At 45.8% G+C, this 16,259-nt stretch overlaps 1 protein-coding gene across 1 annotated transcript in view; it reads left to right on the top strand.

Annotated features, from left to right (window-relative positions):
- Nucleotides 1–16,259, top strand: part of Plbd1 (phospholipase B domain containing 1) — a 56,287-nt gene that overhangs the window by 17,280 nt on the left and 22,748 nt on the right. The window contains exons 3-6 of the mRNA NM_001013927.1: nt 3,956–4,039; nt 5,532–5,670; nt 11,070–11,210; nt 12,017–12,161. Of these exons, the coding sequence (NP_001013949.1) occupies nt 3,956–4,039; nt 5,532–5,670; nt 11,070–11,210; nt 12,017–12,161 (509 nt within the window). The remainder of the gene's footprint in view (nt 1–3,955; nt 4,040–5,531; nt 5,671–11,069; nt 11,211–12,016; nt 12,162–16,259) is intronic.

Here is a 16,259-nt window from a genome sequence, read left to right as displayed (position 1 = left end):
TGCCTCAAAACACAGGTGGAAAGGGCCTGAGGAACAAACCTCATGGTTGTCATCTGGCCTCCATGATTGCATGTGTGTGAGAGTGTGTGTGTATATACACAGAGGGAGGGAAGGGGAGGAGGGTGACCTTGGATATTACAATGTTATGCTTTATTATTTTCCCCCACGCAAAGAAGCACGACACAGGCCAGGAGTCTGAGCTGAACATCACTGAGACTAAAAGTAGACTGTGTGTCCCTCAGAGCCCCCAAACGCAGATGGATGCAGAGTTCCACTGTTCAACTACGTTATCTCTTCCCTGCTCTAAATGTCAGAACAAAACATAAACAAACAAACAAACCTTGTCTTGGGGCTGGAAAGATGACTTAGAAATTAAATCTGTGTACTGCTCTTCCAGAGGACCAGAGTAACTCTAACTCCAGAGGACCTGATGCCCTCTTCTGGCTTCCTTGGGAACTGCATTCAGGTGCACACACACACACACACACACACACACACACACGAAAATGATCAAAAGTAAAATAAAAATTTTAAATACAGTCTCTACTAAACAAACAATAGTCTAGTAATTACATGTGAGCTGGTAATGTCAGGGGCCTGCCTATGTATATTTCCGTCTTGTGTTGTGTACGTCTCCTTAGCTGCCGTCTCCCAGTCGCGAGATTATACTCCTCTGCTTCGGGTTTTCTCTGTTAGAAATACTGACATTTGGGTCTCATTGTTTCTCACTGAGGGCTGTACAGTGTCTAAGAGCCAATGAGTCTCCGTGATGCTCTGTGGAGGGCAAAGTCCACAGGACTTTCTCCTTTTGAGAAGTGCTGTGCTTTTGACAGTGGAAGTGTGAAAAAGCTGGAACACTGTATGAACTAGGCAGGGTGCAGTGGTGGGGACTGTGGGTGCAGTGGTGGGGACTGTGGGTGCAGTGACTGACGGGGACTGTGGGTGCAGTGGTGGGGACTGTGGGTGCAGTGGTGGGGACTGTGGGTGCAGTGGTGGGGACTGTGGGTGCAGTGACTGACGGGGACTGTGGGTGCAGTGGTGGGGACTGTGGGTGCAGTGGTGGGGACTGTGGGTGCAGTGGTGGGGACTGTGGGTGCAGTGACGGGGACTGTGGGTGCAGTGACTGACGGGGACTGTGGGTGCAGTGGTGGGGACTGTGGGTGCAGTGGTGGGGACTGTGGGTGCAGTGACGGGGACTGTGGGTGCAGTGACTGACGGGGACTGTGGGTGCAGTGGTGGGGACTGTGGGTGCAGTGACTGACGGGGACTGTGGGTGCAGTGGTGGGGACTGTGGGTGCAGTGGTGGGGACTGTGGGTGCAGTGACAGGGACTGTGGGTGCAGTGACTGACGGGGACTGTGGGTGCAGTGGTGGGGACTGTGGGTGCAGTGACTGACGGGGACTGTGGGTGCAGTGACTGACGGGGACTGTGGGTGCAGTGGCGGGGACTGTGGGTACAGAAATGGGGACTGTGGGTGCAATGATGGGGACTGGGTGCAGTGATAGGGACTGTGGCTACAGAGATGGGGACTGGGTAAAATGCCCAATATTTTTGTTTCCTTACCTAAGTGAGCATTGTATATCCAAAATTTACATTTTATTTTTTAAAGTTAACATTGCATATAGAGTACAATATTATTTAATTGTGTGTGTGTGTGTGTTTGTGTGTGTGTGTGTGTGTGTGTGTGTGTGTGTGCTTAATGTGTGGTAGGGAGAAGGTGCTTGTCATGGTGTACCTTTAGAAGTCTGAGGTCAGCCTTTGGGAGTCTGTTCTCTATTTATTTGAGTTCTGTTTATCAAACTCAAGGTGTCGGGCTTACAGGACAAGCACTGTTATTGGCTGAGCCATCTTGCCAGACTTCTATACTTGCAACCTGTGATTTCATCTTTTAGTAAGAAATGCAGCTTAGATGGTTGGCCCTGTCTCTTTTCCCCTTCCAGTTCAAAATGCTCGCATCCCTTACTGCCCAGGATTCTCCGAGATCTACAGTGGGCTCCACACACTCGAGCCTCTTTCTAGGCTTAGCCTTTTTCCAGAAAGTAGGTTTCCTGGGCTTCCCTGGGCAGAGAGAGACCTCCTCGCCCTTCCCCGTGCTGTAACATTATACAAGCGCATAAGTAGTCACACACACAGGGAACAAAGCCACAGTGCATTCCACTGAAGGGGAAGACTTTGAATTAAGTACTCAGAGTTTTTCTACATCATCCTGGGATAGACTCTACAAGCAAAACCCCCACTTCTCCGTGGTCTGAATCTCATTCCTTCAGATTTTAGAATCAATTAATAATTGTCCCTCCTCCTCTGACCAGTGAACCCCAGAATGGGTCTATGTTACTGAGGCACCTTGTAGGGAGAAGAGGGTTTAGTCAGTGGTTGTGATGGCATCCCCAGCACCCATCGGGGTAGAGAGATCTCTTTAGTCATTAGTGTGGGTATTTGATCATCTGCTATGTAAGACCTGCATGCTCTTCCTGATGCCCGGCTGTGTAATTACTGCCGTCTGAGATTGCCATAGCCAACCCCTACCTCTTCCTGCTCTGTGAACTTCCAGCATCTCCTCACTTCCAAGGCCACATGGAGTATTTAGCTGTCTCCTGAAACTCACTGAGATGTGTAGGGACATCTTGGAATGAGAACCCCTAAGTTTGTTGCCCGGAGAAACCGACTTAAATCGTCAAACCCACGAGGGGCACTTGGTTAGTCCATTTTTCCATCTGTGACAAGAAGTTTGAAGTGATTAGTCAGCCTTTGGGTGAAAGGCTCTCTGGTGTCAGAGGGGTCAAGCCCTGGTCGTTCGGGCCCATGAGAGCAGTGAGTCATGTGGGAGCCTCACAGGAGCTCTATTAACATTTTTCATCATGGTTATAAAACACCAGTAAGAAACCACTTTAAAGGAAACTTTATTTGGGGTTTGTAGTTTGGGGGACAGATACAGTCCATGTGCAGATGTTTACATGATGTCCAGAGTCACAATGTACAGGACTTCAGGAGAAGGGATCACCCATAACCCAGAGCCTCCACTCCCATAGCTCTACCTCTAACCTCTAGGCTTTGTTAGAAAGACTTCACCGTGTCTCAAAACAGTACCGCCAGCTGGGGCCACACAGGCCACGCGGGAGCCTGTAGTGAACGTTTCATATTCAAAGCACACCAGTCACTTATGGTGTTTTCCTCTTCTGCATTCCATGTTAATTTAAATGTCATCGTCATCGTCGTCGTCATCATCATCATCATCGTCATCATCATCATCATCACCACCACCACCACCACCACCATCAATGTGTAAATGCTGTGGTGTGTGTCTGTATCTGTGTGTCTGTGTGTCTTTCTGTACATGTCTGAATGTGTCTCTGTGTGTATATGTGTGTGTATGTATGTGTGTGCCTGTAAGTGTATGTATGTGTGTGCCTGTGTGTGTGTGTCTGTGTGTGCAATAAGGAGTCAGAGACAAATTAGACCCCTTGGAGCTGGAGTTACAGGAAGTTGTAAACTGCCTGGTGTGGGTGCTGGGACTTGAACTCAGGACCTCTGCCTGACCAATTTTCATTCTTGACAACTGAGCCATCTCTCCAGTCCCACCGCCTTACTCTTTATGGAACCCGGAGCTCGTTTTGCCTAAGCTGGCAGTCCAGCAAGCCTCCAGCATCCAGTCTCCTCATCTTCCCAGCACTGGGATTACGGTTGTGTCCCACCACGTCTGACTTTTATGTTGGGTGCTGGGAAACAAACTCAGGTCCTCTGGGAGGGCAGCGAGTGCTCTTAACTGCCGAACCATCTCTCCAGCTCCTGGAAATAGTTCTTAATGTTAAGTTGTGTGTTTGTTTGATTTAAGTTCTAAAGAATGATGGTGGAGACTTGCGTCTGGTGAGCATTCCAGTTAGCCAAAAAAGAGTGGGTTACTGAAGTTGTGACATCCAAGAGACACTGGAAGGTAACGCTGTATCTGTCATTTCAGACACATGTATGACCACTTCACGAACCTGTACCCACAGCTGATCAAGAATCCTTCCATCGTGAAGAAAGTGCAGGACTTCATGGAGTATGTATAAAAGCTCCCTTTCCTTGTTCCCATGGCTACCCTTTCTTGTTCCCATGGCTACCCTGCCACTCCCCCCACCATACTGAATCTGAGTTTGCCTCTTCAGCAGACCCTTTTACTAGAGAGGCCACGTTTTCTGTAATGGATGGAAGCCTGGTTGTTAGCAACTTCAGCTCTTTTAGAAACAGAGAAGGGGAAGTCAAATCCCTGAGGCCTCCCATGTGGGTGACTCCCTCTTTCTTTCCAGGCACCCCTTCTCCTCCTTCCCCAAGGTGTTTCTGTGTCGTGAGCATGGCAATTAACTCTGGGAGTTGGGAGAATATCTAAGTCCCTCGCCTGGTACATGGAGAGACATAGAGTCTTACAACGTATCCCAGATTGACCTCAAAGTCAAGCTAAGATCCCCTTGCCTTGGTGTCCATAGTACAGAAATTACCTACATAGCCAGCTCTAAAGTCAAACATCTTAATGCTTTCTGGGGTACTTCTTTTTTAATTAAGTTTTCTGAACAGTACAGTTTGAGTCTAATTGAATTGATAGCCTGGGAGGCTCATCTGGAAACCCAAAGGTTCTTGTGTGCGCTGCTGAACCAGGCACTAAACATCCCTTTTGTGGATGTCTAGAGGGTCTCGAGCATCAGGCAAAACTGTGAGGCTGGATCCCCGGAGGTGTGCACTGAACTTTCTTAAGAAGAGAGACACCTTAAACTAACCAGAAACAGCTTTCTGTGTGAAAATTTGTGTCAAATCATTAAATCATCTCATAAAAACAAAACCAAGCCAAAAAAAAAAAAAAAAAACCCAGAGAACTCAAAGTAAAAATGAAAGAACTATTAAAAATAAATCATTTGGGGAGCCTGGAGAGATGGCTCGGCAGTTAAGAGCACTTGCTGTTCTTGTGGATAACCTGGGTTCTGTTCCCAGCACCTATCTGGTGGCTCCACCGTCTGTAACTCCAGCTCCACGGGATCCACTGTCCTCTTCTGGACGTCACAGGTACTGCAGGCACCTGGTGCACTGACAAACGTAATAGTAACCTTTACCCCCCATGGGAATGCTAAAGCAGAGCTGTTGAGGCAGACAGCAATAATGAAGTGAATAGGGTGGAGACCTCTGTGAGAGCAGCAGCCTGTGTTTAAACCATCTTGTCCTTGGCATCATTTCTCCCATCAGCAACTGCAGCTCGTCTACATACAAAAGTAAACTTAACTGTCTCTACTGACCTGATGAAACTCTATGCTTTCATGTATGGTGTAACATACACAGGTCAATGTAACACTCAGAGTCTACACAGGGCCCTAAAGAAGCTATGAAAGAGTTAATGTCCTGGGGTGAAATTAGAAACAGTTTAAAGTTAGTACTGAAGTCACTTGAATGACAACAATGTAACACAATTAATAATTTAACTATACCTGCGTGTGCAGGTGCCGGCCTCTAGACTCCTGGTTTGGTTTGGCTTTGAAATCTATGGTAAAGTCTAATTCCTCCCCCAGGAAGCAAGAACTGTGGACTAGGAAAAACATCAAAGACCAGAAGGATGACCCGTTCTGGAGACACACTGGCTACGTGGTGTCACAACTAGATGGGATGTATCTTGGAGCACAGAAAAGAGCTTCAGAGGAGGAAATGAAGGTAAGACTTTTATAAGGTTCTTCGGAATTTCTATGACTGGAATGATGAAACAATTTTTCTTTTGATCCAAGGTTAAGGGCATAGCTTTGTGTCATAATACTTATCTAGCATATTCTGGGTTCTATCCCTTGCACCATAAACAAAACAAAATATTTTCTTCATCTAATGATCTTCTCATAGAAATGCATTTAACTAAATCCAACTGGCAAAACAAGGAAATGAACAAAAAAGCAAGCCAAGCATCCAGGGCACGTGGCCATCCTGGGTTCATGGCCAACCTGGGCTACTTGATCACTTCCAAGCCAACTCTATCAACAGAGTGGGAAAAAAGCATTCCTAGTGAGGTGCAGATCAAACTGGGACCAGAACAGACATTCCTCACAGCAAGCACTGTAACGCCATACCGTGACATCTAACTGCCCGACACAAGGCTTAGGCACAGAACAGTGTGTGTCTGTTTTCCCCAGCCTTTACTATATGCTGCTCGTGCAGAGGTTAAGGGCCAGTTCCAAGATTGTAAGCTCACCCAACAGGAGTTAGTGTTTTAGGTTATCTGCTCATTAAGACAAAATGTCCCAGTATATAAATTCTAACTGCCACGCCTGGTGGCCATCACTTAAACACAGGTCTGGTCATCATTCTGGAAGAACACTAACAAGCCTGAGGTCCCTAAGGTACCATTGACAAAGTTCTGAAGGTTATGGATGTTTTGTTCCCTTGGGTAAATGGTAAATAATGTGTGCCTGTGTGTGTGTGTGTGTGTGTGTGTGTGTGTGTGTGTGTATGGTATGTGTATGTGTATGTGTATGATGTGTGTGTGTGTGTGTGTAGTGTGGGGGGTATGTATGGTGTGTGTGTATGGTATGTGTGTGTGCTTGTATGGTATGTGTGTGTGTGTGTGGTGTATGTGTATATGTGTGTGTGCATGGTGTGTGTGTATATGGTGTGTGTGTATATGGTGTGTATATGGTGTGTGTGTATATGGTGTGTGTGTATGGTGTGGGTGTTTGTATGGTATGTGTGCGTGTGTGTCTGTGTGTGTGTGATGTATAATGTGTAGGCAAAACATTTGAAAAAAAAAGGTTCACCACAATGATGTTCATGATTCTTTTTGTTTATTTTTTAGTTTTTCTACTTTTATGTATATGAGTGCACTGTAGCTGTCTTCAGACACATCAGAAGGGCATCAGATCCCATTACAGATGATTATGAGCCACCATGTGGTTGCTGGGATTTGAACTCAGGACCTCTGGAAGAGCAGTCAGTGCTCTTAACCACTGAGCCATCTCTCCAGCCCAGATGTTCATGATTCTTAATCATAGGGGTCCCCCACCCCCTAGTCCTGCTAATACATTAGAAATCGAGTTTACACGCTGGGCATGGTGACACACACCTGAACCTCAAGCCCTTGGCTGTACAGATGAGGGGTCAAGAGTTCAAGGCCATTGTGTTGGCTAGTTCAAACTGTCAGCACAAGGAATGACCGTCAGGGAAGAGAACCCTGAGGGATTGTCTAAAGCCGGTTAGCCTATGAGGGATTGTCTGGCTAACTGAGGTGGAAAACCCCATTCTAACTATGGGTGGCACCATTTGATGAGCTGTGCCCTGGCACTGTGCAAGAATGGAGAACACTGAGTAGCAAAAGCGCACAGTGAGGATGCAAGCGCACAGTGAGGATGGCTTTGTTTTCTTTGCTCTTTACTGGGGATGGGTCTTAACCTGGACTTGCAAGCCACTAAGTCCTTTCCTTCCCCGAGTCACTTCTTGCCCACATAGTGGGCAATGGAGAGGAAACTAGAGCAGCCATCTTCAACTGCAGAGTGAATTTGAGGCCATCCTGGAGTACATGAAACACTATATGTGCTGTCTGGTTTAACTTGACACAACCTGGAGTCATTTAAAAGGTGGACCTTAGTTGAGGAAAGGCCTCCATAAGATCAGGCTGTAGGCAAGCCTGTATGGCATTGTAATTGATAAGAAAGGTCCTAGCCCGTTGTGGGTGGTGCTGCCCCTGGACTGGTGGTCCTGGGTTCTATAAGACAGCAGGCTGAGCAAGCCAGGGAGAGCAAGCCAGTAAGCAGCACCCTCCATGGCCTCTGCTTCAGTTCCTGCTTCTAGGTTCCTGCCTTGTTTTGAGTTCTATCCTGAGTTTCTTTGGTGATGAACAACTATGGCCGTGAAAGCTTATGGTGTTTCATCACAGCAATAGAAACCCTAACTAGGATACTACATAAGAAAGAGATAAAGGGGGGTGGAGTGGTTAAGAGCACCGACTGCTCTTCCAGAGGTCCTGAGTTCAAATCCCAGCAACCACATGGTGGCTCACAACCTTCCTAATGAGATCTGATGCCCTCCTCTGGTGTGTCTGAAGACAGCAACAGTGTACCTATATATAATAAATAAATCTTTTTTTAAAAAAAGAAAGAGATAAAGGAAGAATAAGGAAGGGGAGGAAGAAAGGAAGGAAGGAAGGAAATTTGAAACCATCCTGATAAATAATTCCTCCTCCATACTCTGGTGTTGACAGGCTGTGGAAAAAGAGGGCCCTGTTCTAAAAGCACTGGTTAGGATTTGTGTGCTCTGTGTGAAAGCCTGGTACTCGTGTGCCCTCTGACCCAGAAAGCCCCCTTTGGTGTTATCACAGGGATACAGCAGCAGATACACAGTAAAGGAGGTGTGCAGACCCGCTGATTGCAAGCCCCGTGTCATACCAGAAGACTGAAAGTGTCCAAACGCAGAGAGGACCAACCAGACCAATGGGGTAGCTCTGATAAGTCCAGGCTCTGTCTGGGAACAGCCTTGGTGATTGGTTGCTAAGTGTAAAAGGAAGTAAGATGAAGAGAACTGTTTCTTACATGCTGCCTCTACATAAGACAGATAATGTTGGATAGAAAGGGTAGAGAGATATGTAGATGATAGATTAGATAGATAGATAGATAGATAGATAGATAGATAGATAGATAGATAGATAGATAGATAGATAGATGATGGTAGATGATAGAAAGATAGATTTTTCTGTTTTCAGATTTTGAGAATCAACAATGTCTATTGAGACCACCATTAAAGTATAAAGTCTCTTGCTGCCAAGCCTGATGATCTGGATTCAGTCAAGATATGGGCATAGTGAAAGGAGAGAACTGGCTCCTACAGATTATCCTCTGACCTGCATACGTGCACTGTGGCATTTGTGTACGCACACAGCCACATGCACACGCACCACGCACATGTGTGCATGCACATACCTTCTAGCCGCCAACGCACAAAATTATATAATACGGTTTAAACATTTTTAAAGACTAAAGCCCTAGCATTCTGCATAGATGGCTCAGCGGTTTCAAGCACTGGCTGCTCTTGCAGAGGACATGGATTCAATTCCCAGCAACCACAATTACGTTCACAATATCTGTAACTCTAGTGCTCCCTTCTGGCCTCCTGGGTGCTGCATGCATATAGTGCACAGCCATACATACAGACAAACACCTATACATACAGAATAAAAATAAATACATTTTAAAATAATAAATTTAAGAATCTAAACCTTAAAAAAAATTACCCACGGAAGAAAGGGAGAGCAAAGGAAGGAGCAAAGACAGCATTTCCTTGAAGGAACTTGGTTGGTAGGCTTGACTTCAGAACCACACTGGTCCTAATTACAAAGCACAATTTAACAACAAAGAAAAATCCATCTTTTTTTAAAGTGGTAAAAATGATATAAGTATATCTAAACTTTTAGATTTCTTTTTACTTTTTTGAGGTCATAATTATCACTTTTCCTTTCCTGCTTCCAAGTCCCTTCATGAACTCCTTGCTCCTCTTTCAAATTCATGACCTCTTTTTTCTTTTAAGATTTATTTCATGTGTGTGAGTGCACTGCCACTGTCCTCAGACACACCACACAAGGGCATCAGATCTCATTACAGTTGGTTGTGAGCCACCATGTGGTTGCTGGGAATTGAACTCAGGACCTCTGGAAGATCAGTCAGTGCTCTAACCGCTGAGCCATCTCTCCAGCCCCAGTTTTTTCATTAACTGTTGATACATACATACATATATGTGAGATGTATATAATTCATTCTGAAATACATAAGTGCAGCCAGCTCAGTCTGTATATGATTCTTGTCTGTGTCAAGGGCTGACCATTTGGAACTGGATCACCAACTGGTGGGCTTTTCCTGGGGTAGACTATTTTTCCAACTCTCAGCACTTCTTAGTTCCTGGAGTTCTTCAGTAGGCTGAGGCCCTGTTGTCTCTCCCAATCTCCTCCTGCCTTCCGTTCTTGCCGTCCTTGTTCAACTCACATTAAGGCCGTCATGTTGGCGAGCCTTTATGGGAGTAGCCTCTGACACTCCTAGGAGGCAGAATATCCCTGGTTTTGTGGGTCATTTCATCTTTATACCCTTCTCTCACAATGTTCCTTGAGCCTCAGGTGCGGGAGTGTTTTATAAATATATCCTTTGGCACTGGGCTCCACAAAACATTTTGATTGGTTGTGCCTTTCTGTAGTGGTCTCCATCTGTTGCAAAGAGACATTTCCTTCACTGTGGATGAGAATACACTTACCTGTGGGTATTGGGACAAATATCTAAACTTTTAGCAAAATGAAGCTAACATGGGAGTGACCCATCAAGTGTGGTGGTTCATTCCTGTAATCTGCTCACTTGGGGGTGCAAAGACAGGAGAATTTCTCTGAGTTCTTCAACAGCCTGGCTACATAGTAGAATAATGTCTCAAGAGACAACAATAGGAAAAGGCCGGAGAAGAGGACCCTCTGTTAAAGGCACTCTCTGCTTTTCCAGAGAATAGACATAGGACAAAAAGAAAGTAAAAACTATGTGGTGGTTTGAGTGGTAATGGCCCCCATAGGCTCATGTGTTTGAATACTTTGTCATCAGTTGCTAGAACTGTTTGACAAAGATTGGGGGCTATGGGGGGCTTTGTTGGAGGAGGTGTGGGCTTTGAGGTTTCCAAAGCTCATTTCCAGTTAGCTCCCTGGGGCTCATGCTTAAGGATCAGATGTAGGCTCTCAGTTACTGCTCCAGTGCCATGCCTTCCTGCCTGCTGCCGTGTTCCTCAGTATGATAATTATGGACTATAACCCTCTGGAACCATGAAACCCAATAAAGTTACTGCCACACCTGAGGAACCCCTGCAGAGGAACACCAACAGAAGCTCTGATGGCTGTCTCCAAGAAGGAATTTCATTTGTAGACTCAGCCCCCACACGAAAGTGCTGTCTTTGCTTCTCAGTTTTAAAGCCAGAAAATGAGTTTGTGAATTACAGTACCATGAGGTCCCCCCGTCGCACTGTACACCCTCCACAAAGCAGTAACTTAACAGAGCACGAACAACAAGAAAAGTCAAAGCGACACACGTCACAAGTGCTATTGTATCTTTTCGCAGCCCATGACAATGTTCCAAATTCAGTTCCTGAATGCTGTTGGTGATCTGCTGGACCTCATTCCCTCCCTATCACCCACAAAAAGCAGCAGCTTGAAGAAGTTTAAGATTTGGGAAATGGGCCACTGTTCTGCTCTTATTAAGGTGAGACCTGCAGCCACTATCTTCTTCCCACCCACATGGATCTTTCTATCAGCACATATTAGCATATACTAGTACACGCCATAACAGATTTCACGTGCTTTTTCTATATGCCTATCATCCACGTATAGCCAACCCCTTCTCACTCCTGGCTGGATGTCATGGCATGTGGATCCTCTGCCGGTTTGTTCTGTTTCACACAGCAGAAGGACAGTTTGTGTTGCGTACATTAAAGATTAATGTTGGACCTCTCAGCTGTATTTTCCAATAATAAAGAAAACAATAGTCGTGAAGATGATTCATTAGGTAAAAGGCTCTCGTTGCCGAGTCTGATGACCTGAGCTCAATCCCTGAGAACCACAGGTTGAGAGAGAATTAACTTCACAGATTGTCCTCTGACCTCCACGTGTATACTGTGGCACACTCACATTCACAGGAATACATACATACACATGTACATACATACATACATGCATACAAACACATATATAAATACATACATGCATACATACATACATCTATGCATGCATACATGCATGCATACATACACATGTACCTGCATGCATACATGCACACATGCATAGATACATACTATATACATGCATACATACACATGTATATACATGCATACATACATAATGCACATTCATGAACACACACACACATACATACATACACAAAAATAAATGTAATTCTAAGAAGAGAGTACCATAAATATTTACCTCAGGCACATCCCGTGAATGCCTCCTGTGTGTAATATGTAGACAGATACCATACACCTGTGTCATTAACTATGATTCTGACTACAGGTCCTTCCTGGATTTGAAAACATCTATTTTGCCCACTCGAGCTGGTACACATACGCAGCCATGCTCAGGATCTATAAACACTGGGACTTCAACATCAAGGACAAATATACCGCCAGCAACCGGCTCTCTTTCAGCAGTTACCCAGGTAAACTTAGAACAAGATCTGCGCACTTTTTCGAAACAAAACGTTGGTGATCTGAAGTTAGCTGGAAGGGGAGACGGAATGAATGCAGCTGGGGTATAGTTGGAGTTTAGAGTGTCGCTTGAAGAAATAAAGGCGTCTTGTTTAACAGAATGACACAAGGGGGTTTACAGAGCCGCCGAGTAGAAAGTGCTTTGCAAATGTAAGTAGATGGCGTACGGTTTTACCGCAGATGCCAACAGAACGCTTAGAATGTTTCCCGGGCTGTGCGGTGCTAGCAGATGAACTCGGCAGGTCCTGCTTTCAGTGTCTCTGTTTCCCTCATTCACAGCAGTGAGCCCAGTCCTTCTTAGACGCTTCCCTCATGCCTTTGTTCATGGAGGAACGAGTGTGTAGACTTTTAGCCCTCACACAGCAGTCAGGAGAGCCAGGAATCACAGATAATTGACAGTATCACTGGGCACGAGAGGATGCCCTGGCAAAAGCGACTGAAGAGAGAAAGGGTTTCTTGGCTTGCAGTTAGGGGTATAGGTAGTCCATCATGGAGTGGACTCCAAGAGCTTGGGGTAGCTGGTCCCATGTGTCCCCAGTCAGGAAGCAGAGAGAGAAATGGGGCCATCTGCTTTTAGGGTGGGTCTTCCCAGCCCCATTAACCTAGTAAGACAGTTCTTCACAGGCTTAACCAGAGGCTAACCTAATCTAGGCAGCCTCTCACAGGTGTGCCCAGACTTCACAGGTGATCCTATCATGTTGGCGATCAATATTAACCATGACAGCTATAAAATCATAATAAGCATCGGGAGTAGCCCAAGGAGGGAGAACACCCCAGTCACTTGATGGGGAGAGCGAGGCTGATGGTTGCGATGCCAGTGAACTGTGGCTAGGATTAGAATAGTAGAAACGGATGGGAGGTCTCTGAGAGGCGAGGGCTTGCAAAGGCCAATGACCTGTGAGGTTGAACAGTGGATCAAGGGTGGTGACAGGGACACAGGGGAGAAGGACACAACTTTAGGAACACTGGGTATGTTGAGAGGGACAGCTGCATAACTCCCATTGACTGATGGGAGGGAGGCAGGAATGTGGAGCCTGTGTTTCCAAAGCCCCAACTTCTTGAATGTGGAGCCTGTGTTTCCAGAGCCCCAACTTCTTGAGAATAGAATATAGATTTAAGGCTATGCCGTTAGTTGCACCACTTGGGAGGGAGAAGTAGACGGGTCCTTGTGATTTTTTGAGGCAAACAGACTACATAGAGAGTTCCAGGCCAGTTGGGATTACATAATGGAACTTTGTATCAAAGGAGAGAGGAGAAAGAAACAAAGAAACAAAGGAGGGGGAGGAGGAGAGAGGAGAGAGAGAAGAAAGAAAAGGAGGAAGGAAGAAAGAATGGAGCTAACTAGCAGCTCAGCTGGTAAAGGAACCTGCTGGAAGCCTCAGGGCCAAGTTTGATTCCCAGGACCTCATCCTAGAAGAGGAGAATAGCATCTGTAAATTGCCCTATGACCTTTATGACTGTGCTACACACCATAGACTCCCAAATACAAGAAATTGAATGGGATTTTAAATACTTTTTAAAGACTAATAAGTCAGTGCAGATAATGCAGAGACCCTTATAGGAACTCCAAAGACAGCAGAAGAGTTTTGGAGGGAAGGTCTTGCTATGTGACCAGTGTGGCCTCCATTCCCCCCTGCCCTGCCCTCCCTAGCTCTGCCTTTGAGACATGCGTCCCGGTATCCTTCCAGGAGCTCACACAACAATGTAACTCACTTTCCCTCTGGTTAGACAGCTCTGTTCTCAGTAGGAGCTGGCAGAGTGGATTGGAAACAGGTTGGCACGGCCAGCTGGTTGATTAAGGGATCAGCCATGTTGGATTTACAGGATAGATGAGAGTCTGGCTTTGACATGAAGCCATGATCCATGTCACGGCTTCCCTCTACCACAGGGTGTGGTTTTATACTCACTGGTGGAGAAATAACGCAGTGACTGGGTAGAACGGGAGGAGATGTTAGTTTGGGTTGAATGGCAGGGACCTGGGAGGGCTTTTCACAGTCTGAGTGAGGATGTTAAGTCTTTCAGTCAATAGTTCCCTGCAGTGCGCCACACTTGAAACTTACTCACAGTAGATCTTACATGGTGATGCATACACATGAAAAAGTGGCTATGTGAGCTCACTGGTTTGGCTAGTATCCACTTACGTTACGGCTAGACTGCTTAGTGGTTAGAACACTTACCGCTCCTGCTGAGAACCAGGCTCAGTTCCCAGCGTCTCCATCAAGTGGCTTGCCACCATCTATATAACTTAGGATTCAGGGATGCAATGCCCTCTGGCCTCTGCAACCCCTGTAGACAAGTGACGCATACACATCCATGCAGGCGCACGCGCATACACAGAAATAAAAAGAAATGCTTTTAAAAACACCTACAGCCCTGAATATATACAAGTCTTATTTGTTAATTATGCTGTAGTAGAACTGGAACAAAATCTAGAAATGAATCAATTAGGACATAAGCAAATGACTTAGTAGTTCAAATTTCGTATTAAAGTTAAACAACGCAGTATAAAATTTAACAAATTCCTGAGTCAGAACATGCATATCAAGTCACGAAGCAAACCTATCGAAATGCCAGTGACCGGGATGGTCTAACCTCCTCCATCTGCAGATTCAGTCATGTCGGAGATTTCATATGATCTTGTCCTCAGTTAATAATGTGTGGTGTTCCCGGCCTGGAAATTTGAAGTGGCTATTGAGATGTCTGTCCTGGAACTGGGTACGGTAACTCAAATTTATAATCTCAGCATTGGAAAGCTGGGGCAGGAGGATTGCTGTGAGTTCAAGGCCAGCCTGGGCTGCATAGGGAAACTCAAGAGAGGAAGAAAGTGGGGAGAAGGGAAAGGAAGGAGAACCAACCAAGAGTGATTCCACCAGGGGGCAGAACGGGTACTCTCCTGTCTATAATCCTGGTACATGGGGAAATGAGGCAGGACGGCCCAGTCAGAGGCCTCCCTGTGAAAGGCCTCTCTGTATTCAGAGTGAAACTCTGTCCCAAAGAACCATTAACAAGCATTTTCTTTTACGTCACTAGGCTTGAACGTCTGTTATACTGTGCTGAACATTCCTGCCCTGTTGCTTTAATGTTAGCGCGTCTCTGTATTTTCAACAAAAACAAAATGGGGTTAACATGCTGTCTCTTTGTAAAGGGGTGCACAGAGGCAAGCACTTATCTATTGCTGGTTTTCTATAATGAAGTTGTACGAAGGCCGCCTCCCTTAGAGGCTCTAAAACTTTGAACAAGTATTTTCTTGAAGTATCATCACCTGTAGAGACACATTTATGCAACTCAGTGGAAGGCAGTATGTTGTAGTAAAATATAAAAATAAAAAATGTATGTTTGTCTTTTACCCTCTTAGGTCCAGCACCGCAGTGCCCCAAGATATCTGCTAGATATCTTGCCAGAAGCACACATTCCAATTCCATGGCAGCCCAGACTAGCTGCCCCACACTCCATTACATTTAAATCTACACATGAAAGAACACACAACACAATAATCTTTGACCCAATTGGTAGATATAATTGCCCACTTAAACATACAAAGCCCGGTACCATCCATCCCTTAAGAACATTAATAACAACCTGTAAATACACAGAGTGGAATCTTAACGTCTCCTGCCATGGCTTCTGGCCCTCTCCCTCCAGTCTCTTCTCCTCTCCGTTCCAGTCTCCTCCTCTTCCTTCAAACTTTTCTCCCGCCCATCCTTCCTCTCACTCAATGACAGGCCTCCTTTATCTTGTACCTGCCCCTTGCCTGTATCTACAAATTCAATGGGGAGAAGGTTCTGGTGAAGTCACCTGAGTCCTGAGTACTGTCTAGGCAGCTGTCCTTGGGGCAGTGGAATTAGCATCAAAATACAGATAACTCCCCGGCAAACCACAACAGCAGTAAATCTCTTGAAACCTGGTTTGTCTAGTGGACCAACCTGGGGGTGGGGGATGGGAGGGGGACGGAGCCTCTGTCGAACTGCTGATCAGTAAAAGCGTAAAAGTGGGGCCCTCGAGTGAGCTGGCCAGAAATGGAGCTAAGGGTACGCTTTCTATAACATGGT

This window comes from Rattus norvegicus, chromosome 4 (assembly GCF_021556685.1).
Source record: "Rattus norvegicus strain SHRSP/BbbUtx chromosome 4, alternate assembly SHRSP_T2T, whole genome shotgun sequence".
Taxonomy (NCBI): domain Eukaryota; kingdom Metazoa; phylum Chordata; class Mammalia; order Rodentia; family Muridae; genus Rattus; species Rattus norvegicus.
Note: the sequence above shows the minus strand (reverse complement) of the source record. Positions and strands in the feature narration are given on the sequence as shown.